Source organism: Podarcis bocagei (genome assembly GCF_964188305.1).
Source record: "Podarcis bocagei genome assembly, chromosome: 16".
Taxonomy (NCBI): domain Eukaryota; kingdom Metazoa; phylum Chordata; class Lepidosauria; order Squamata; family Lacertidae; genus Podarcis; species Podarcis bocagei.
Genome location: NC_138142.1, coordinates 4,017,244 through 4,041,688, shown reverse-complemented (window position 1 = coordinate 4,041,688; position 24,445 = coordinate 4,017,244). Strand labels below are relative to the sequence as shown.

Genomic DNA, 24,445 nt, shown 5'->3' with positions numbered 1-24,445 from the left:
ATTTCTTGCCTCAGTGTGTAATTATTACCTCTCAAGGTCCTGCCAGAGCCTTGTGCCTCCTTCCTAAAGCCCAGTGCCTTGCTTAGTTGGCTTTGGGAAGGAAGCGCGAGGAGGTGGGGGTCGTCCAGTTTGGGCCTCCACCCCCCAACAAGGCAGTATGCGGTTATATCAAAGTGCTCTTGCGGCCCACTTGGTATGGAAAGTTGAACTACCCTGCTCTAGCTCAAGTTCAGAATGGTTTGAATACGGAAATGAGAAAAATGCTGCTGCTATTGTTTTAAATAGCTTGACCGGAGGAAGGAAGGAAGGGTGAGGAGGAGAAAAGCTGTGTGTGGCTATAAACAGATCTGCTAACACTCCAGAAGTTGCAGAAGTCTTCTAATCTGCATTCATTTTGATTTGTTTGTGGTGAAGTTATACAATGATGTTTACCTGATTTGTTTGTGGGGTGCTTATTCATCTGTTAATAATTTGTCCGTCCCCCACTGTTCAATGTGTTTCCCCATTAATTTCCTAACTGCAAAAAAGTGTTTGTGTTAAGTGCATTGGTTGCCCCAAGGCCACAGAGCATTTTAATCTATTTTAATTGTGCAAACCTACACTTGAATCCCTCCCACAAAATAACAGTCTGGAGGTGATTGCGCAGCAGCTGAGTTATAGCTCATGTGACTATTTTGATTTATCTTAACTTGCTCCTTCCCTGCATGGCTTTCTTACTGTGCCTTTAAGTGGAGTGGTTTTGCTTTGTGAGTGTGTGGGTGGTCAGAAACACCAGCGGCAGTGCTGTCTGTGAGAGGGTGCAGTTTGTAAGAGCCTTTTTTTGTTCCTCCGCCATGGCCGGGTGCTGCAGCTTGAAGAATGTGTGTGAATATGAAACTAACAAGGTTGTGCGCATTCAGAGTGTCTACTACGGGAGCCTCAAGTGGGCCATCCATTCTGTCGTCTTCATGTATGTCTGGTAAGTGGAACAGGAAAAGTTCAGATACGGCAGCAGGGAAAACAAACAGGGAAAGTTGGAAGCCTTGGAAAGAGCTCTCCAGTGAAATCCATGGGGTTTACATCTCTAGCTGTTGATAAGGAAGGCTGGGGTTGAATTGTGCAAATTGCTCTGTCTACTTGGATCAGTTAAACTATATCCAAGAGTTGTTTAAGTAGTTCCATCTATTGTCTGAAAGTTAGTAAAGCTGGTAAAAATGTTAGTGACAGTTCATAAGATACTGCTTTAACAAAAGCATGTTAAATGTATAAATTTAATCAATATTAATTGTCAGTGATACCACATTCCCCACCCTGCGCTCAAATCTCACCTGTGACTCCTTGTAGCTGCCAAGAGGCAAAGGTGGTCACTATTTGTTTTAGATACAGATGCCAGTGCTTATGATATGAGGGCTGAACTGTCACAGGAACGTGCAGGACAAGAGAAGCCTGTTGCTTATTTTAGTTGTTGTTGTTTAGTCGTTTAGTCATGTCCGACTCTTCGTGACCCCATGGACCAGAGCACGCCAGGCACTTCTGTCTTCCACTGCCTCCCGCAGTTTGGTCAGACTCATGTTTGTAGCTTCAAAGACACTGTCCCACCATCTCGTCCTCTGTCGTCCCCTTCTCCTTGTGCCCTCCATCTTTCCCAACATCAGGGTCTTTTCCAGGGAGTCTTCTCTTCTCATGAGGTGGCCAAAGTATTGGAGCCTCAGCTTCACGATCTGTCCTTCCAGTGAGCACTCAGGGCTGATTTCCTTCAGAATGGAGAGGTTTGATCTCCTTGCAGTCCATGGGACTCTCAAGAATTTCCTCCAGCACCAGAATTCAAAAGCATCAATTCTTCGGCCATCAGCCTTCTTTATGGTCCAGCTCTCACTTCCATACATCACTACTGGGAAAACCATAGCTTTTACTATATGGACCTTTGTTGGCAAGGTGATGTCTCTACTTTTTAAGATGCTGTCTAGGCTTGTCATTGCTTTCCTCCCAAGAAGCAGGCGTCTCTTAATTTCGTGGCTGCTGTCACCATCTGCAGTGATCATGGAGCCCAAGAAAGTAAAATCTCTCACTGCCTCCATTTCTTCCCCTTCTATTTGCCAGGAGGTGATGGGACCAGTGGCCATGATCTTCGTTTTTTTGATGTTGAGCTTCAGACCATATTTTGTGCTCTCCTCTTTCAACCTCAATAAAAGTTTCTTTAATTCCTCCTCACTTTCTGCCATCAAGGTTATGTCATCTGCATATCTGAGGTTGTTGATATTTCTTCCGGCAATCTTAATTCTGGCTAGGGATTCATCCAGCCCAGCCTTTTGCATGATGAATCCTGCATATAAGTTAAATAAACAGGGAGACATTATACAGCCTTGTCGTACTCCTTTCCCAATTTTGAACCAATCAGTTGTTCCATATCCAGTTCTAACTGTAGCTTCTTGACCCACATAGAGATTTCTCAGGAGACAGATGAGGTGATCAGGCACTCCCATTCCTTTAAGAACTTGCCATAGTTTGCTGTGGTCGACACAGTCAAAGGCTTTTGCATAGTCAATTTCAGTAAGCAAGCATAGCTTATTTCAGTAAGAGCCTGAATACTGTAGAGATAAACTTCTGCACTACTAGGAAAGAACTGCTGGCAGTTGTAAAGTTCATAGGACGTTTTCATTATTATTTGTATGGTAGGAAATTTGTGGTGAGGACTGACCATTCTCCCTTACAATGGCTATTTTGGTTCAAAAACCCAGGGCCTCGTACAGGGAACAGCTTCGACTGGCTGGCTAAACCAGGTGAGGGTAGCCAATGGGTCTCAAACCCTTGGTGAATGAGGGACTTCGCCTGCATGCAAAGACAGGCTCTGGCGGATGGAGCAGATGCACGTGCCGTTTCTGCACATGCTGTAGAGGGAAGTGAGGGGCAGATGGGGCTTGTCCACCTGGGAAGGGAGCCCATCTAGGAGAAGGAAACTCCTAAGCCTCTGCTGCCTTGTGGGACATCTTCAGGAGATGAAAAGGCTCAGGAGTAAATGCTACACAAATCCAGAGTGTCAAGCTTTATTTTTTCCTTAACTGAGCCTTGTACACCTCCTTCCTGCAAGTCCTGCATCCAAGCTGGTGTCAAATGTATTGCTCTGCTTTCCTTTGGACCACATGAACCAGGCTAAGAGGTGGATCTTGTCATCTGGTCAGCCCAGGACCTCTATACACATTGCGCAGGCTTGCACCCCGGGAAGGTCACTTTGGTGCTGCTAACACAGTGGTTTAACTCTTCCCCCTGGAGGCGCACTCCATTGTCTCTCCTCCATTGTCTCTTGAGACAGATGGATGTCAACAAGATACCACATTATTTATACAGGGCTTTAAAGTGTTCAAAGCAGCTCACATGTAATAATGTAATCTTTAGAACAACAACCTTATAAGATAGGCTGCTAATGCAATCTTAGGCTGTGTTAACAGATGTTTGATGTCTGGATCATGGGAAGTAATGGCTCTGCTCTGTTCTGCACTGATCAAGCTCCAGTCCTGGGTGCCACATGTTAGGAAGGACAATTGGAGCATACAAATTGGAGCATGCCCAAAGGAGGTTTGGGGGTTCTGGAAATCCCCATAGTACAATGAACAGTTGAAAGACCTAAGTATGTTTAGCTTAAAGAAGATGAAGGAGAGACATGATAGCACTATTCAAAGGTCTGAAGGACTGCCATGTGGAACATGGAGCATTTTTGCTCTCTGTTGCTCCAAAAGGAAAGAAAAAGCAATTTGTGGAAATTTTTAGGGAATAAGATTTCAGCTAAAAAGGAGGTGTTTTTGAAGGTGAAGTCCAGCCAACAGCGGAATAAGACTGCCTGTGGTCTCCCCTTCACTTGATGGCAAAGGACAGGAGAAGGGTGAATGGACATTTGTCAGAGATGCTTTTGTTGCACCCTGCACAGCAGAACTTGCACTGATCAGGGTGTTGGTCTCGTTGAACCCCTACTGTCCCAACTCTTATTGCTATTACTACTACTTTCCTCTTATCGCAGACACTGGATGAATGGACAAAACTGGACTGAGAGAGAACAATTTGCCAATATTGAGGCCCCTTCCACTATCATATTACTTTAAGCAGGCATGGTCCCCCCTCCCCCAAATCATGGGAACTGTAGTTTATCAAGGGTGCTAAGAGTTCCCCTCACAGGGCTACAGTTCCCAGAGTGGTTTACTTTTCCCTCGTACTCAGGGAATTGTAGGTCTGTGAGTTGGTCAGTGCCCTTGACAAGCTACACTTCCCAGTGTTCTTTGGGTGGGGGGAGCTATGGCTGCTTAAATTACTATGACACTTGCTTTAAATGCATAGTGCAGATGGGGCCACAGATTCAGGCAGGGACTGTCTGATCTTAAAGCTCTATCTCGGACTTTAGGTCATATCCACACCCTATATTCAAAGCACATGGCCTTCCCCCGCTGAATCCTGGGGACTGCAGTTTGTTAAGGGTGCTGGAAATTGCTGGGGGAAATCAGCATAAATGTGCTTTAAATGTACAAGTAAACACATTGGATTTAACTTTGGCAGCTTGCTGAACTCTGCACAGCCTGATCCAATGCATGCTTATGCAGAAGTAAAGTTCCACTGAGTTCACTGGGATCTGCTTCCTATTAAGCGTGCATAGGATTGCAGTTGAGAGTGCACAACTGCTGCAAGAGTAAGTCACACTGAAATCAGTGGAACTCATAAGTAACGTGTAGGACAACAGAAAAAAACCTACTACTGTAAACTGGTCTTCTAAACCTGTGCTATTAGGATTTTATTTTTACAGCAAGAGAACTTAAGGGGAAGGACTTTATTGTTTATTTATCACTGAAGTAGAAAGCTTTGCATTTGCAACAACAGCTGGTATATAGTCTTACATAGTGACCTCTAAAACATTTTAATCAGTGAAACAGAACTGTAGTAACTGAGGTTAGGATCACACAGCCTTGGAAATAAAGAGCTGGGAATTTTTTCCTGCTTGCATTGAAAAGTACTGCATTAAACTGATCTGCACATATTAATGTAGATTTGTTTTTGAGCGTATAACTTTTGGCATTCTGAGTCCCAAGAGAAGAGCCTTCTTTCAGACAAGCACAGCTTTGTAAGTTTGGTGTGTGACCTTCTTTCCCACCCACGCATCTGATGAATGCCATGGTGTACAAACAGCTACTCTTAAAGGGACACTCTCAATGTAGTAAATAGAGTGGTGGGCCTGTGTTGCTTTATGGCAAGAATAACAAATGGTGAAGCTGTGGCCCTCCAGATGTTGATGGACTGCAAATCCCATCAGTCCCAGACGGGACTGAGGCCAATGGCCTGAGGTGATGAGAGTTGGAGTCCAACATCTGGAGGCCCACAGATCTGCCATGCCTGCTGTGTGTGTGTCGCAGGTAAGGGTTTTTTAAAAGACACATCACACACACACACAAAAATGCACATTATGTTATAAAACTACCATTTTAAAAAAAATGATGGACAGAACTCCTGTAGCTTTGAAGCATTCATTGGCAGGTGAATAGTCATAGTGGTACAGGAACTGAAAAATTGACTCGTCCTTCCACTTACCCATCTCTTTAGTGCACCTGGTCATCAAAATGGCACAATTTATTTCTAACCCTCTGTGGGCAGTATGTTTGCTCTGGGTTTGCATAATGCAGGGCAGTGCTGTAGCATGGGGGGGGGGCGCAGGGACACCACCTCAAACCCTTTCCATTGTGTCTCTCCAGTGTTGTCCTTATTGCTGACAGACGCTATCAGAAGAAGGACTCCGTCATCAGCTCAGTGCACACAAAAGTGAAAGGGATTTCTCAGACTGAAGCAAGGATCTGGGACACAGTGGAGTACACTCTCCCTATCCAGGTATGTCTCAACTCCTTGACCAGGGAGCAACCTGCTTTCAGTGAGCTGAGTGATTGCTTTTTGGCTTTGGGATATAAAGCAGAGGTTGGGCACACCTTGAGCGTGCATTACGAACCCTGCCTGGAGATGCTGGGAATTGAACCTGGAACCTTTCTGAACGCAAAACAGGAGCTCTGTCACTAAGCTACAGCCGTTCTCCAAAGGATCACTGGGCTCTGGCCCTTCAGCAACATGGGGTTGCAAAGGTTCACCACACCTGGTATAGGGGAAAGACTGTAGGTCAGTCTCCCACATCTTCATGTAGGGCATAGAGTGACGCCCATCTGAAACCTTGGAGAGCCGCTGCCATTCAGCATAAGGCAGCAGTCTGTGTTTCCTGAGACAGATGGCAGTTCAGCCTGCGCTTAGAATACCTTCAGTGAAAAAGCCCCCCCAGGTTCTGAGGCAGACATCTTCCACGCAATGCGCTACTTTCGCCTTTTGAGGAGGTGATGTAAAAAAGGTGGTAAGGTTTGTTATAAGAAGGTTGAAAAGTTTCAAAACCGAATTGGTTCTGAGGCAGACATCTTCCACGGTCAGACAGTCTTCTCCCATCCCCAGTTTTGTTTTACTTACTGCATTTCTTGCTCTATAAGACTCACTTTTTCCCTCCTAAAAAGTAAGGGGAAATGTGTGCGCGTCTTATGGAGCGAATGCAGGCTGCGCAGCTATCCCAGAAGCCAGAACAGCAAGAGGGATTGCTGCTTTCACTGCGCAGCGATCCCTCTTGCTGTTTTGGCTTCTGAGATTCAGAATTCCCCCCCCCCTTGTTTTCCTCCTCCAAAAACTAGGTGCGTCTTGTGGTCTGGTGCGTCTTATGGAGCGAAAAATACGGTAGTTGAACGTTCATCTAGAAAAAGAGGATAACTCCATAGCTCTGATGGTTTATGATATTTTGCTTGGTCCCTAATAAATGTATTGCCTTTTTTAAAACTGTGTGGCTTGGGGGTTTGCGGCTTTTGATTCCCCCCCCCCCGCCCCCATGGGACAATCTTTTGAAGAGATCCGCTTTTAACCCCCTTTGATCAGTTGTTCTTTCTCTTTTGCCTCCTTTTTTGTGTATGCAGGGAATAAATTCATTCTTTGTGCTAACCAATATCATCAAGACAGAGAACCAAGTCCAGGGACTTTGCCCTGAGGTAACTCAATTTTGTGAGTGATGTTATTATCTGTGTGGAGAGGGAAATAAGCCATATTCTGCAACGGAAGGCTTTTTAATTAGTGTCTCATTGCTATGGTGATCCTACATCATCAGGTGCTGATTCATCTTTCCCATCACAACCTTGTTAGATTTCAGAGAAAGAAAAAACCTGCAACAACTAGTCCAGAATTTGTTCTTTGCATTCTCTGTTTAAGCTTGAATCTTTTTGGCAACTGGCAAGATACATTCAGGGCTGCATTTTGTTCTGCACATTTCGTAAGTTTTCTGTTCAGGCATGAAATCTGGTAACTGGTGTAGCAGGTTTCAGCAGACCAAGGATCTCAGATTTCATTATAGGAAAATGAAATGACATTACTAGTCCTTATGATCAGGAAGACAGAAATACGCAGTTTCAAGTGATGTTGAGCAGGGCTTAATGGAACCTAGTGCTTTGGTATAGCTCTTTACCCCACAGCTATTGGTCCCCAATCCTCAAGTCCTGCTCTTCTTTAATGATGGCATTATTATTATTATTATTATTATTATTATTATTATTATTATTTTCATTCTTCACCCTAAGGTCCCAGGGTACGTTACAAAAAACAATATAGAAAACAGTTTAAAACAACCTACTATCAGGAAAATAAGGTGTGTTGTAAAAATATACACCTCAAGTGGAAGACAAAGGAAAGAAATGCTTTCTCCAGGGAGGCTGGCCGGGTGTCGTTATTACATATCTTGAGGCGCCCGGGAAAAACATTACTCTTCTCCCAGGCCTTTGGCTAATTAAACAATCTAGGGCCTTTTAAACTGGGGGGTATTGTTTTTGTTTGTTACTGTGTTGTGTATTTTTGTGTTTTTATATTGTAAACTGCCCTGTAATCCTCAGATGAAGGACAGTATAGAAATTTTAATTATTATTATTATTATTATTATTATTATTTATACCCCGCCCATCTGGCTGGATTTCCCCAGCCAGTCTGGGTGGCTTCCAACAGAATATTAAAATACAGTAGTCTATTAATCATTAAAAGCTTCCGTAAACAGGGCTGCCTTCAGATGTCTTCTAAAAGTCTGGTCATTGTTTATCTCCTTGACATCTGGTGGGATGGCATTCCACAGGGCAGGCGCCACTACCAAGAAGGCCCTCTGCCTGATTCCCTGTAACATGGCTTCTCGCAGTGAGGGAACCACCAAAAGGCCCTTGGCGCTGGACATCAGTGTCCGGGCAGAACGATGGGGGTGGAGATGCTCCTTCAGGTATACTGGACCGAGGCAGTTTAGGGCTTTAAAGGTCAGCACCAACACTTTAAATAATACAAATAAAAAGAAAAATGGCCTTGCTGAGAGTGAGACGGACCAAAGTAGGACAGCATACAACCAAGCCTGGGAACTGTAGTTTGTCAAGGGTGCTTGGAATTGTAGCCTTGTGAGGGGTAAACTACAGTTCCCAGGATTCTTTGGAGGAAGCTATCTGTTTTTAAACATACAGTGTGTTCACAGCCAGGGCTCTGGCTTCTGTTGGCGTGGTCTGAAATGAATATGCAATGCTAAAAATTAAAACACGTATTGTATGTTTACTTTCCCCCTTTCCTTTTGCTCAGTTTCCCCTTGCCAAAGCTGTTTGCTCTACCGACAAGAGCTGTATGAAAGGTCGTATGGACCCTCAGATTAATGGTACGTGGGTTTAATGTTTGTAATATGCTGCAGAAAAAAGTAAAAGAAAAGCTGGTTGCTTTTTAAATTTTAATTTACAAAGTTTAATTTACAAAGTTCAACAAATTTTACAGCCAACAATAATGAAACTTTACTGCAACAGCAACTTAAACTTGAGGCGACTATGACTGCATACCTTATGATAAAATGTTCAGTTTACTTGTCACTTGATTAAGAAAGGCTAGTTGGTTAAGTATACAGGCTACCACATTTAATTGGTACGGCCACGCTGTGTGATGCACCAAAAAGCAGATTAAAGGCCCATAAATGGGATTTGTTCAAGACAGGGCATAGGATTAAGTGTGAGGTTGTGCAGGTTCTTTGCCATACATTCAGTGTGTAAATCACATTCAAAGGAGCTGCCACAAAGATTCCTTTAGGGCAGGGATTTTAAACTGGGGTTCTTCACTGTCCCTGACAATGAGGTAAGACTGCCATTTCTTTACCTCACAGATTTATAGTCAAAAGATCTGGAAACTGGGAGTTATGTAACTTCACATGCATTTTTTAAAAGAATTCATTAGACATCCACTTGCCTTTAACATATTTTATATCAGCCTTCCATATGTTCCATCAGCCCCTATGAAAAATGGGAGATTTGTGAAGGCTACTTTACTGACGATATTTGATGGCCACCTGCTTGTCAATTGTAACCTACTTTGGATTCAGTTTTGCCTACAACAGGATTGTACAGTGGTACCTCGGGTTAAGTACTTAATTCGTTCTGGAGGTCCGTACTTAACCTGAAACTGTTCTTAACCTGAAGCACCACTTTAGCTAATGGGGCCTCCTGCTGCTGCCGCGCCGTCGGAGCCCGATTTCTGTTCTCATCCTGAAGCAAAGTTCTTAACCTGAAGCACTATTTCTGGGTTAGCGGAGTGTGTAACCTGAAGCGTATGTAACCTGAGGTACCACTGTAAACACACACACACACACACACACACACACACACACACACACAGATGACAGACAGATAGATAGATAGATTTCTTACAAACCACATACCATAAGCTTCAAATCCTGGCATTTCTTGGGCAGTGTCAAAGTTCCTGTCGGTGGCAAAGAAGGCTAGAAAACAGCTTGTGATGTGTCCCAGAGATTGCCCTTGATGTGGAGTTTGTGTAAGTCGTGGCTGCTTGCTATGACATCTGGATTTGTATTCTGCTACTCTGTGCCATAATATTTTCCCTACCTGTAATGCTCCTAATCTGTGTCTATGAAAGCAAATCAGTTTAAAAACCTCAACTAGCAACAAGGTTATATTCCATAAATGAAAGCTGATTTCTGCTCTCTACAGGAATTCAGACCGGCAAGTGTGTGAACTACAACACAACCATCAAAACATGTGAGGTCGCGGCTTGGTGCCCCGTGGAGTCAATTAAAAAGGCTCTGGAGTAAGACAGGTTTTTTCATAGCAGTCTGTGTGCCCTTTTACTGCGAGGAGGAGGGACCTCAGGCTGGGGCTGCCTGGCCCTTGGTCCTCTCCCCAGGCCACGTCCCTCACGGGCTCTGGGTCACCCCCTGGTTGACCTTGGTTCAAATGTGCTGGTTTCCCACATGCAACAGGTGTGCCACCGTGAGAACAGGATGCTGGAGCAGGTGAGCGGTTGGCCTGATCCAGCAGCCTCTTATCTCTGACCATTCCTCTTGCTCGCTTAGGTGAGAGAGATGTGTGAATATGTGTAGAAACTCTCCTACCACATAAGGGTTAAATTTACATCCATTGCTTCACCTGCTTTTGCTTCTTGCTCTGCTCACCACTGGCATACGGCCCCTGGAATATTGCTCAGTAGGGAATGTGGCCCTCAGGTTAAAGCTCCTTCCCTTTACTGTATTCAGCATGTGCGCCCCTGACACTGTCTCATTCCTGCTGATACTGATAAAAGCCACTCAAACATATTTACAACTCTAGAAACAGCGAGGAATCCCATTCACAGATCCTGGGGCTCCCCCCCCCCCATTCAGCTTCAAATGCATCATAGAATCATAGAGTTGGAATAGACCACAAGGGCCATCGAGTCCAACCCCCTGCCAAGCAGGAAACACCATCAGAGCACTCCTGACATATGGTTGTCAAGCCTCTGCTTAAAGACCTCCAAAGTAGGAGACTCCACCACACTCCTTGGCAGCAAATTCCACTGTCGAACAGCTCTTACTGTCAGGAAGTTCTTCCTAATGTTTAGGTGGAATCTTCTTTCTTGTAGTTTGGATCCATTGCTCCGTGTCCGCTTCTCTGGAGCAGCAGAAAACAACCTTTCTCCCTCCTCTATGTGACATCCTTTTATATATTTGAACATGGCTATCATATCACCCCTTAACCTCCTCTTCTCCAGGCTAAACATGCCCAGCTCCCTTAGCCGTTCCTCATAAGGCATCGTTTCCAGGCCTTTGACCATTTTGGTTGCCCTCCTCTGGACACATTCCAGTTTGTCAGTGTCCTTCTTGAACTGTGGTGCCCAGAACTGGACACAGTACTCCAGGTGAGGTCTGACCAGAGCAGAATACAGTGGCACTATTACTTCCCTTGATCTAGATGCTATACTCCTATTGAGGCAGCCCAGAATTGCATTGGCTTTTTTAGCTGCCGCGTCACACTGTTGGCTCATGTCAAGTTTGTGGTCAACCAAGACTCCTAGATCCTTTTCACATGTACTGCTCTCAAGCCAGGTGTCACCCATCTTGTATTTGTGCCTCTCATTTTTTTTTTGCCCAAGTGCAATACTTTACATTTCTCCATATGATATTTAATAAATGGGACTTTATTTTTTGAGATCTTTCATCCTTGTCTGGGGTCTCATTTTAGGCCTGCCATTCTGAGAAGTGCTGAAAACTTCACTGTGCTGATAAAAAACAACATTCACTTCCCGAAATTTAATTATACGAAGTAAGTGCAGACATGTGTTTCAACTGCCCTCATTTCCGGTAAATTGTTTTTACTGTCACTGCCTCTGGAGCAATGTTGGGGTGCCTGTTTAAAATTGTGCTTGTGTGACTTGCTGGAGCCATCTCTAGGGCCCACCTGCCCACCATCTTGTTTGCCTGGTTTACGTGATGGAGCCGTGGGCTCATTCACACTGCTCCAGTTCTCCTGCTGAGCTCCTTCCCTAACCCAAGTAAAATCAGCAAACCACTAGCCTGCCCCCAGCTGACTGTTGCTGCCAAACCAATGTTTATGGTTTGTTTTGCTCCAAGCAAGGCACAGTGGCCAAGCAAAGAACAAAACCTGGTGTCATCCTTCCTTCTTCTGATTCAGAGCAGGAGTAGGAGGCATTTGAGGAGGATGACTTGAATGGCCGGGGTGGGGGTGGGGAGAAAATGATGCCGCACAGCCCTGTTGATGATTTCTCCTCTCTGTGGTCAGACACACAACAAGGCGGGAGTCCTGGGAGCTGCTCCTTCCCTGCAGGCAAAGGATAAGGAGGCCTCTGGAGCACAACTTGGTCTGACAAAGCAAGGGGATTCAGAGGGGAAGATGGGTCTAGCGTTGTTTCTCAGAGAGAGAATCAATAAAAAAAGAGGAAATTGTTGTCCCCCCCCCCCATTCCCACAGGGACAGTTGTTATTTCAAGTAGCTGATCAGTTGCTGTCTTTGTTTGAAAACACGGTGGGGAGGCAGGGAAACTCACTGAAGCAAGTTTGTAGCTCCTGGCCTATCGTGGAACTCTTACTGCAAATTTCAGACTCCTGGTCCTTGACTCTTGCTAATGAACATATTGCTGTTACTCTTTTGCCAGGCTCTGCTCTTTATTAGCCACTGAGTTTGTATTGTGAGACCACTATAATAAAAACCCACTTCTTCACTTTCAAGCAATGAAACCTGTTAATTGGTTTTGAGTGGGGGCCAGGACACTTGGCTTCAGATCATGGGTTGCAAAACAAACCATGGATGCCGGCTTGGACATCATGCTAAGATAAAGGCCATGGTTTGCTGCTTGTGCCAGGAGAGTGGTTGGGCAATGTGCAGTAGCACATGGATTATGGCTTACCACGATGTCTGAACATAGCCACTGCCTCTAAAAGTTACATCCACCACTATCCTACTCCAGGCTAAACTGCACCAATACGTTATCAGCTTTTTGAAATTCACAAAAATTACTAGCCTGCAAACATTTTTTGCCAAGTGGCCTGTGCCTCCATATAGGCTGCTAATGAGAAGAAATTATTTCAATTGCAGCCAGCACAGACATGCAGGCTACTGCCTCTTAGCAGACTAGTAAAACTTTTTGCAGGCTAGTAACTTTTGTGGGTTTATTCACAAAGCTGATGACATATTGTGTAGTTTTGGCCTCCAGTAGAGTTGTGGTGCTGTAGATACAGTGGTACTATAAGAAAAGCATAATAAAACTGTTGTGATAGAAATTTCCCTCAGCTTTTTTTAATTTTCTTATAAACACTGGGTGAAGTCAGCCCAGCTACCATAAACAATTCATTTTGTGTTGCCTGCAAAATTAAAACACCACTACTTTCCCTCCCATTCTCTGCAGAAGAAACATTTCACCGGATTTTAATATTTCCTGCACATACAACAAGAACACTGCTCCGCATTGTCCAATTTTCCGGCTGGGAGATATTCTCCGAGCATCAGGAGAGAACTTCTCAGAGGTGGCTGTTCAGGTCTGTGTCATCTGTTTTGGCTATAGAAGGCTTGTCTGCACACTTGGCTGTGTGCAGACTATACCTTTGAAACACATTCAAAGCAAATCCTTTCTTGCAAAGAATTCTGGGCACTCTAGTTTACCCACTCACAGTTCCCAACAATCCTTAACAAGCTACAGTAAGAATCAAGTTACAGTACTCAGAATCCTTTGAGGGAAAGGAAGTTCTTCATATGCACTTTAAAGGGCAAGCTGAATTATTTCTCCCTTCCTTTTGATAAACATTCCGTCTGTGAAGAGACGGTTGGGAAGCTGATTGGCATAAGGACCAAATATTTATTTCTATTTCAAGGTCTGATCTACTGCTCACTTTCACCAGCTTGGGAGCACAACGGTGCCTACCCCCGTTGATGATCAGCCCCGGGTTAAAAGTACTCATCTTACTCTCTCTCCCAAGGGTGGCATCGTGGGCATCGAAATCAACTGGGATTGCAACCTGGACAAGTGGCTTCACCGCTGCGAACCCAAATATGGTTTCCGGCGTCTGGATGACAAAAAAACAAATGAAGCCTTGTACCCTGGAAACAATTTTAGGTATTTATTTTTTTTGCAATTTTAGGTAAAATATGCTTTTGAAGACTTTGCTGTGTTGCAACCATCCCCAACTGGTGCCGTCCAGCTGTTCTGGACTATAGCTCCCAGCAGTCCTAGCCAGCAACTGGGTGCAGAATTTAGCATCTTGAACACTTTAGTTATTTCCCCTCCTCCCCCCATACTCTAAATATTTCTAGTTTCTAGGTCTCATGGCTGCAAAGGTTTGAAACAGCACAGGTGATGCCAGAGAGGGGCTGAAATGGGCTCTCCCCATGCCACACCAAGATAGGGCTTCAGTTTCCTACATTGTTTTTTGTTTTCCCAAGACTAGCAGCAGAGAAACCGATCCCAAACAAGGCAAATTTGCTTGACTTGCATGCATTTTTAAAACATTGATTTCCCCTCCCTCTTATAATGTGCATTTTGAAATGGGCTTATTTGGGGATTTCAACTATTTGGCAATTCTGAAAAACCAAAGGCCTTTCACACCAAAGTCATCTGCCGCCTACCGCAGTCATGCTGATAAAGCACACAGGATGTCTCTCCGCCTCATGACAGTCCCTTTGCTGACTGCTGCTACACTGCCCCACTTCCCCTTTTACTCCCAATTTGGTGCTAGAGAGTGAAGCCAATCCTGGCCTGCACTGTAGGCTGAGGGAGGGGGGGGGGTCACTGGGAGGCTGCACTCCAGATTCCCAGGAAGAACAGGGCAGCAAGGGGGAAACCAGTGTGGTTCCATTGGCCATAGAAGGAGCAGCTACAGGGATTTTTGCTTAAAACTTTCTTTTAAACTTTCTTCTGACTGCCAGTTTTCACTGGACCAGAGAGCTGGAAAGAAGTGTGCTCTTGTCCCATCCATAACTTGAGAATGAGGGCTGCTGGAGTGGGTGGTAGGTGTGTCCTCATATGACAGTCTATTGCAGCTTTCCCACACCTGATGCTCTCTAGGGCAAAATGGCTCGCCTTGAGGGGAGTTTTACCAGGTCAGGGAAGGTTGGTCTTTAGGCAATTTATATATCCTACTTACAAAATGGGTAATTTTGTGGGTCTTGCACAGGATATTCCCACGACGATTTGCACCCCATGTTTCCATGACATTCTAAATCCACACATCAGAATGGGCTCCGTACTTTGGGGACGGGAAGTTTCCCATGGGGAATCCAAAATAACCTTGCCAGAAGCATCAACAGAAGCTTAGCTCTGTTCTTCCCAGTAAAGCATGCCTGAGCCAGTGACTGGTGATCCCACAACGGAAAATCAAAGTTCATTTATGCTGTGAGGAGAAAAGCAGCTAGTACGAGGCAGGGTAGTAATCCGATGACTCACCAGAGTGTGCTGTACTCTGGGCAGAGAACTTGCCTAACAGAGTACGGAAAGCCAAATTGCAATGGCCTTTGTGTTCTTTGCAGAGAGAGGATTTGGGGTTCTGGGGTCTGATAATGAGTGTGATGGGGGTTGCAAGTTCCATACAGGTGTGTTGTGTGAGGAAGGAAGCCATCTTCCAGCGCTCTTTGGAGTCCAGGCCAATGCTCACATCATCCAAAGTGCTCTTACAATACCGTGTCCAACTGTGTTGTTTGGTCCTTGCAGATTTGCAAAGTATTACAAGCAGGCTGGTGGGAAGGAGGAGCGAACCCTGATCAAAGCCTATGGCATTCGCTTCGACATCCTCGTGTTCGGCATGGTAAAAGGAAACTCATCCTGACTTCCTGTTGCTGGTTTTCGATCATGTCAGAGAAATGGGAATTTGAAGGCCAGATTATGCATGACATCACTGGCAATTGCATGATTTTAAAATTATTATTTGTATGCAGTGCTTTTTTTTCTTAAAAAAATGTTTAGGGGTACTCTCATTTTGACTCAAGAAAATCACCATTTTATAGTTCAAATCGGGAAAAATAAATACAGTCATACCTCGGGTTACAGATGCTTCAGGTTGTGCATTTTCAGGTTGTGCATCGCACCAAACCCGGAAATACCGGAATGGGTTACTTCCGGGTTTGGGCGCTCACGCATACGCAGAAGCACTATATCACGCTTTGCGCATGCACAGAAGTGCCCAAGCATGCGCAGACACTGCGCTGCGGGTTGCAAACGTGCCTCCCGCACGGATCACGTTCGCAACCCAAGCGTCCACTGTACAGTAAATGGACAAAAGTACAAAGATTCACAAAATGTTTAGGGGTATGGCTACCCCTGCGTCCCCCTAGAAAAAAGCACTGTTTGTATGTGAATAGCAGGCAGTGGAAGCCTGATCTGGACCAGCGTTGTGGCAGTGTGGGGAGGGGACTTAACCTTTTGCCATCTGTGTCTATTTTCAAGGGAAGGAAAGCTAGTAGGACTTTGTGTTAGGAAGGAGTTTATCCACCATTTGGGTTTCCTTTGGTATGTATTAAATTTTAAAAATTTGGGGTGGGGGAATTGAGGGTCCTCCTAACATGGATATAAAATCTGAAGAGCTGCTCGTTTTTCTTGCCACAGCAGCAGAATTGTCAGTTCCTCAAAAGGGGAAAACACAAACTGATCTTGAGGTTGCTGTATGCTGCAATAACGTGTGGAACATTATTACTCTGCGAAAAGATCATGCTCAAAACATGCTCTTTGGCAAAACTTTTGTCACCTTTATAAACCATTCTGACATGGAGTATTCTCCACCATTGCATCCTCTTCAGGTATGGGCTTCATGCTGTGTGGATGCTGATGGTTCTGTTGTCAGCGATGGCTGTCTCCTTTCTGCTTGCAGGCATGTGGATGGAATCAGTTCCCTGTAAGGGACAGAAGAGCCAGACACCAAATTCATAGATACTTTTATGTGTTCTGAATATGCAGCATGTCCAAGAACTTCACATCTTGAATTTTTCTCTGTGTATGTTTGTTTGTGTACCATTTTATTGTTGCATATAAACATTTATTTTTAAAAAAGGAAAAGAATTGGCAGAAGTGGGCTAGATGGACCTGAGGAAGCAGTTTCATGTGCTCATATTTGACACTTTGGATGCCACTAATTTTTTATTATTTTATTCACCTTACTTGATTTTTTACCAGTTTAATTTCTAACTTGAAATAGAGTGTAGCTTGTTTGTATTTTGCAGTTTTGTGCCCCGGTTCAGTGCTCTCTCCTCATCCTTTTTCTAGAAGCAGGCCTGACTCAATCTATGAAACAGATGCTGAGGCTTCCCTATTCTCAGAGAAAATTAATTACTGTCTTTTAGGGGAAAAACCAATAATCTCTTTTGTTCTCTGTTTCCTTGTCTTCCAACCCTGACCCCCACCAAAGGCTGGACGGTTTGATTTCTTTGAGCTCCTGGTATATATTGGTTCCGCACTCTCCTATTTTGGCCTGGTAAGAGACTGTTTTATATCCCTTGTCATTTGGGTGGAAGATGATTTCAGCACAAATTGCGTCAGTTAAGAAAATTGAATCAGTATTCTCTTGGATTTTTTTCTTCTTCACAGGCACAGTTTGTAGTTGATTTTCTGATTACTTCATATTCATGCCGTTGCTTCAAGTACAACCCAGTGAAAGAATATTACATCAAGAAAAAGTGTGAGATGGTGCCGGGACCAAGATGGGTAAGAAATGCAATTAATTGCAACATCCTGCAGCCACTTATGGATATAGCTAGGGAATTCACCTTACTGCAAGAAAAGAAATGCTGGATTTGGACATCACACTAAACTGTGATTTAGTGAGATATGAGTGTGCCTAGTCTCCCCTTGTCCTACTCTCTTCACCTCCGACACAGCTGGGAGGGGGAGTTTTTTGAGGTTTTGCTTCTGCTTTTGGTTAACCACCAGACTTGGAACTGTAACTACCATAAACTATAGTTAGTTTAAAATAGCCATTCTCTGAAACCAAGGACTGAAGTTGGCTTGTTTGAAACCAGTCGTAGTTAAGGTAATTCACAGAATCTAGTTTTCCGTGTGTTGTTGACTAGCCAAGTAAATGACTGCAGTTAGGTGGCCAAACAAAGCATGGTTAAGGAAGGGGGCTGGGTTCACGTTTAGTTCCAAGCCATAGTTAAAACCAACCAAGGTTCCAGAAGCTGACAACAAAGCCTGGCTTCTGATCATCTTTTGTTGGCAGTAAATATACCATAGTTAAGAGACTGAGCAGGGTTTTGACTGCCAAACAAACCATGGCCAATCCAACAATAAACTATGGCTAAGTATTACGTGTGAAGAAGACACTGAGTAACGCTGCACTCTTACCACTTAGTTGTAAAATGATAATTTGGAAAGGTCCAAACAAGCCACAGTGGTAAGTGTAAGATTCAAACAAATTGCTGCCTGACCTCATCTTATATCTTCTATTGTTAATACATCTGAAATAACAAGTTCATTCAGTGAAACACTTGGGTTGATAAAATGTCTTTGTTTATTTTGTTGGGCAGACTCTACTTTATGTGACTTTTGTTGATGAGCCACACATCTTTATGATTGACAAATTTTTGAGGACGAGCCTACAGAAAGTTAAAGGCGAGGTTATTCACGTGAGTTGGGGTCTTCCTTTTTATATGGGTGTACCTGTCTGCCTGTGCCTACATACAGATTTGTGAACAGGTGAAATGTTTTCAGAGGCTTGAAGAGGATGGGCTAGCCTACACCAACCTGGTGCCTTTTCCAGATGTTTCACACAACAACTCCCATCAGTCAGTCCCTTGCTGGTTGGGGCTGATGGAAGCTATACTTGAAAACATCTGGAGATCACCAGCTTGGGGTAGACTGCGCTAAACCATAGTTTAGTATTAGGAAAACAAGCCTTAGCAAGCCTTGAACTTGTACACGCTTTCCTTCTCTAGTGTGCCTGTGAGGGGGAGACAGAAACCTCCCACTTTAGATTATTCTTTGTTTTAAAAAGCTGTACAGAAATACATTTTTGTGTGTGTGAGTGTATAAACACACACACACACACACACACACACACACACACACACACACACACCTCTTAATTCCTGTATATAACTAATGCATAAAAACAAAGCATCATAGTCAAACAATATTGGTTACATGAGCAATGAAGAAAAACAAAGGAATTATATACACCAAGTATGTTAACTCAATCCTTCCATTGTTTCCAGAATCAGAGCCAGTGTGGTGTTGTGGTTAAGAGCAGTAGACTCGTAATCTGGGGAACTGGGTTCGCTTCCCCGCTCCTCCACATGCAGCTGCTGGGTGACCTTGGGCCACTCACACTTCTCTGAAGTCTCTCACCTCCCAGAAAAGCCAGGAGAAGCTGCGATCTCTTTAAAGGGGTTGCACGGCTTCTGCGGGCTTTTGGGAGAGGTGAGGGAATCCCCCCACCTCCCAGTAAAGCCAGGAAAGCCCTGCGCAACCCCTCCGCCAAGGAGAGGCTGCACGGGGCTAAAGGGGAAGCCAAAACAGTGAGTGGGATCCATCCCGCTCGCTGCCTTGGCTTGATCCATAGCTGCGCGCAACCCCTCCGGCAGGGAGAGGTTGTGTGCAGCCTGTACGCTGCTCTTTGGGGCTGGGGGGGGGGGGAAGATTTGTTTTCTTGAATTCCCCCCTTAAAAACTGGGTGCGCCCTATGGTCCAGTGCGCCCTATGGTGCGAAAAATACGGTAATCATGGTTTGACTTAACATTACATGCTACGTGGGCCATTGCCTGTGATGCACCTGTTTGATCAGAGACTGGAGCAGGACTGAGGAAATGAATGTGTAACTTTGGCAGTGGCTTCATCCTACGGCTCTCAGTGTCTGCTGTCCTAAGAACATAATGATAGCCCTGCTGGATCAGACCAAAGCCCACCTAGTCCAGCCTGCTGTCCTCACAGCACTCCACCAGGTGCCTCTCTAGGAGACCTGCAAGACTCATCTCAAAAAGGATATTGCAGAGCTGGGGAAAGGCTGGGGAAGTGCAAAAAACTCAACCAGGGGTTTGGAATATCTTCCCTGGGGAGAAAGGTTAAATGTGTGTTCATGTGTGTGCATTTTTAGAGCCCCCCCCCCCAGTGACACTGGCAAAATTAAAGAGCTGCTGTCTAGCATGGCTAAGCCTGTTATGTTCAATACAGCTAAGTTTGTGACAAAAGCTTTCCAATACAGCAATGCAGGAGTTTTTCCCCCAAAGTGGGACTCAAACTCACGACCCTGAGAGTCTCATGCTCCACCTACTGAGCTATATGCAGACACATATATGTATTATATATGCTTTATTACATGTGCTTTATTATACTTTTCTTAATAACTTTTCTTGCATGCTAAAATCCATTGGCTTACTCTTCCCCCCCTTTTTTTGTCTATTGTGGCGATCACACAGGGTCCCTGGAGGTTTCACCGTCTATTGATCCCTGTGCCACCACTTTATTTCTCGCTGCCACCACCCAGGCCCTACCTGGGACAATACTGAGTCTAGTCAGGGTTAAATTGGAACATAAACTTCTGTTTATTTATTGCAGTTTAACAAGTGTGTGGTTTCATAAACGGTATCGGTCAATTACAATAATGGGTTGCCTATCCAGACCTATAACTTCCGCTACCTGCTCTCACTCACTAAACCACCTGTCAGATATTTACTCGCCTTCTAGCTCCTAACTGATCCTGACTCAGCTTATTTCTCTACACTAACTCAACCTATCCACAGACTCTATCCCAAATCACTCCCACTCCAACCAACCACCCAACTCCCAATGAACTACCCCTTCGCCCCTCCCAGAGCTGGTTTTATAGTCCCTCTGACTCCACCCCTTGGGTTCTGATTGGGTAACTTGTTTAACTAATTCACCTCCAGCACTCTCATATGTTAACGTCACATCTTTAATCTGTATTTTATTGACCAATAAATTTTGATTTGATTTGATTGCAGAGAAATACTGGTGATTTTATGCGTGCTGCCAAAATCCAGCTGCAACATCCGGATGAAGTTGTGTCTCTTATTGGGGACTCTGAAGAGGTGCATCCCCTCCAGAGCCAAGGGGGACCTGCTTCGTCTTCTTCCTCCTCCTGTGAGCGTCCTGCCTGGTGCAGCTGTGGGAAATGTCGCCCAGCCAAGGGCTACTGGGAGCAGCTCTGTTGCCGAAGGAAAAATGGGGCCTGCATCACAACTTCCGATCTGTTTGAGCGCCTGGTCCTTTCCCGGCCGATGCTGAAGTTTGTCCTCCTCTACAAAGAGCCCTTGTTGGACCTGAATGGGGAGGCATGCAACAGGAAGTTTCGGCACTGCGCTTACAAGCAGTACATTCACTGGCGCTTTGGGGAGGAGGACCTGGAAGAAAGGGCTCTGATCCCCAACTGCTGCAGGTGGAAAATCCGGGATGCTTTCCCCAGCGAGAACGGTGAATACGCTGGCTTTGTGAAAAAGGCCTAGAGGACCGTGGAGACGCTGCACTGTGGCTTTGGGGACAGAACAGATTCAGAGGGCGAGGCAGTGCCCCCTTTTGCAACCCCCCAAACCCCACCTCTTCAACAATCCTGCCATTCTGTGCTTCTCATTCCAATTAACCAAAGTCAGCACTTGCAGAGCAGTATGGTATAGTGGTTAGAGTGATGGATGAGTTCAAATCCCCAACCAGCCACGAAGCTCACACTGGATGACTTTGAGCCAGTCACCTTCTCTCAGCCTAATTTACCCCGCAGGGTTCTTGGGAGGATAAAATGATTTGGGAAGGAAGGACCACATATTCTGCAGCCCTGAATTCTTTGGACAAAGAGTGAGCTATAAATGCAATAAGCAAACGGGTTTGCTCCATATTTCTTCCTGGTTGACCCTTGAACTGAAAAGCCATTTGGCTTCTCCTCCTCCTCCTGGTAGCCTCTGCCAAAAGAGAGAAGAAGATGCTGATGAAAGCGGGTCACAGGTGAGAATAAAGCAGATTTTGGGAACCACAGGTCAAGCAAGGTGTCAGCCTCAGCCTCCCTAAACCTATTTTCTGAGAGCCAAACGAGATGTGACTTTGACACAGCCTCCCTCAACCTGGTACCCTCCAAATGTTTCGGACCACAAACCTTCTGGTTAAGGAGGATTGGAACTTCCTGGGGTCATCAGAGTAGGGGAAGGTGGCTGTAATGACACAATAAGCAACCACAACTGGGTTTTTGAAAGCAAAATACCCGGTGCAGGACAACATTGCAGAGGAAAAGGAGGTTTAGTGTTCCCACCCAGACAAAGACCCTGTGTGCTGCAGTTATCCTTAGCTTTTTGTGTTGTCAGAGGCTAATTGCCATGCTCTTGGGGGTGGGGCTGATTCTCATTGGGATCTCAGCTGGGGAAAATTAAACTTCTCCTTCCTGTGTGTTCTCCATTCCCTTCTTAGGGAATTCCAGCACGGTGCCCATGGATGCCAGTGTGTCCACCACTAAGTACCTCCTATGATGTCCTCAAAAGGTCTCACGAAAGATCTCATGAGAAACGCACAAGAGGCTGTTCAGGACCTGTTTGTGCTGGCTTGGGCTATCCTTGAGCTCATCCACACTTCTCCTTGTCCTGTGCCTAGAAAGCATGGGGTCCAGGAGGTTTTCCACTTGTCCAAGCGGTTTTTTGTTTGTGCTGCTGCTTTCCCTCTATAGTGGGGCAGGAGAGCTGAAAATGATGCCAATATATTTCACATCTGGCAACCAATGTGCCCCTTGGGTTTCAGATAATACATGAGTAGATGAGTCTAAAAAGCCTGGGACACAAATTTTCACTGCTCTCTAGTGGCTATAGTGACTCATTTACCAGACGTAATGTACCGTTATAGTTTTTTTTGGGAGGGGACCCCTAAACCCTAGAAATTAATAAATGCTAGGATTTTGATTATTTGAGATGTGAAGGGAGAAATACCAGCTGTAGAGGTATCCCTGGGCTGGCTTATGCAGACCAGCCTGGCTGGGTTAGTGAAGAGCAAATCTCTTAATATGACAAAAGGTGTTGATGGGCCATCAGAGAGGAATCCTTTGGCCTGGGGAGTCAGATGTTACCTAGGTGGTGGGACATGTGTATTTGAGGTGACAGGAAAATAGTTTTTTACTAAGGTTTTCTGGGAAGAAGAAAGGAGGGTTGAAAAGGTCCATCTTGGGCAGGCTGGCTGAAGGATGACTAGGAGAGATCCCTTGGACTCCATGACTGCACTGCTGTGAGGTACAAGTCACTCTTGAGATGATCATGCCGTAAGCTCTGGGCTCCCTCCATGCAGACTGAAGGTGTAAATAGGCGAATAAACCATATTTCTTAAAGATACAAAAGTCTACGCCAGGGGTCAGCAAAAAATTTTAGCCACTGTCCCTCAGACCTTGTGGCGGGCTGGAGAAGTGGCACCGGGGGGGGGGGAGGACTGAAATAAGAGGCGGAGGGGGCAAGTAGTCCTCCCCAGCCCAGCCCAACTTTCCCTGGGGCTGCCGCCACCATTGCTGCTGCCACCGCCACTGCTTCTCATGGGTAGGCAGAATGCGCTCATCTGCTCTACTCTCTGGCCCACAGGAGCACCAGGGTGGCGGTGGCGGAGGGAAGATGAGCGGCGTGAAAGGGCTGGCTCCGGAGAGGAGCTGCTTAAAATGGCGCTCAGCCCAGCCCCCTTCCTCCTCTAGGCAGGGCGGGAGGAGGGAGGAGGAGGCGGTGTGTGTGGGGGGGAAATGGAATGGCGCAAGGGGAGGGGGAATGGCACAGCCCGAACGAACAGAATCCCCACACCAATCCACGGACAGTCCACAGGCCAGATCCTGAAGGCAATTTGGCCTGATCTGGCCCGTGGGCCTTTGTTTGCCAACCCCTGGTCTATGCCGTGTCACAATTCTCCTAAGGACCACAGACCCTGGGCAAGTGCCTGGAACCCCATGGGCTCTTGCCACTGCTCAGCAGAGAGACGGGCAGGCACACAACTTTTGTAACAGTATTTAGCATTAACTAAATATATACTGACCAAACTAAGCTTCCCAGGAGAGCTTTTTAGGCTCTTGTACTATCTGGAACCAAAGAGGCGCATTGATTGCCAGATGTGATTACCCCCCAGCTCTCCACTGGGAAAAGCCATTGTTTACCACTGAATCGGACAGAGCAAGCATCACACTGCAGAAAAACCAGCTGATGTTGGGTTTTCCTGGGGGAAAGCAGCAGGACAAGCAGAAGTATGGATGAACCCCCACCCTGAAACCCACCCCTTCAAGATGCCTAGATTTCATTGAATGCCATGATTGGGGACCTGCTTCTCTCTGTTATGTTCTGAATAGAGAATTGCAAAGAGCTGCTCTCTCTGAGGAAGTGCTGCAGTGACGGGTTGCAGGTGCCTCTTTTTGTCCATTCATGGAAGAGATAACACTCACAACATTTTGTGGTCTTGTGTCTCTTCCTGCTGTGTTGGAAACGGCAGCCATTTTGTCTTATGCCATGCTCCCACACAGCCACTTTCTGCCTGGTGCCCGGGGCACTTTCTCAAAATTCCAAATGTGTCCCAAAAGGTGTTGGCCCTGCCTGACAAAAGCCAACGAGGGGAGTTGAATTGGTGTTTACCGTATTTTTTGCCCTATAGGATGCACTTTTTCCCCTCCAAAATTGAAGGGGAAATCTGTGTGCGTCCTATGGGGCAA

The 24,445-nt window shown here is 45.4% G+C and overlaps 1 protein-coding gene across 1 annotated transcript; it reads left to right on the top strand.

Annotated features, from left to right (window-relative positions):
- The first annotated feature begins 109 nt into the window (after positions 1 to 109).
- P2RX7 (purinergic receptor P2X 7) lies at positions 110 to 21,327 on the top strand. The gene is made up of 13 exons (XM_081174535.1): positions 110 to 958; positions 5,706 to 5,838; positions 6,945 to 7,016; positions 8,623 to 8,695; positions 10,032 to 10,128; positions 11,538 to 11,618; positions 13,219 to 13,348; positions 13,787 to 13,923; positions 15,514 to 15,607; positions 17,201 to 17,266; positions 17,380 to 17,496; positions 18,318 to 18,416; positions 20,751 to 21,327. Exons 1-13 carry the CDS (start codon positions 834 to 836, stop codon positions 21,249 to 21,251), a joined length of 1,725 nt encoding a protein of 574 aa, XP_081030661.1. The 5' UTR covers positions 110 to 833; the 3' UTR covers positions 21,252 to 21,327.
- Positions 21,328 to 24,445: the final 3,118 nt, after the last annotated feature.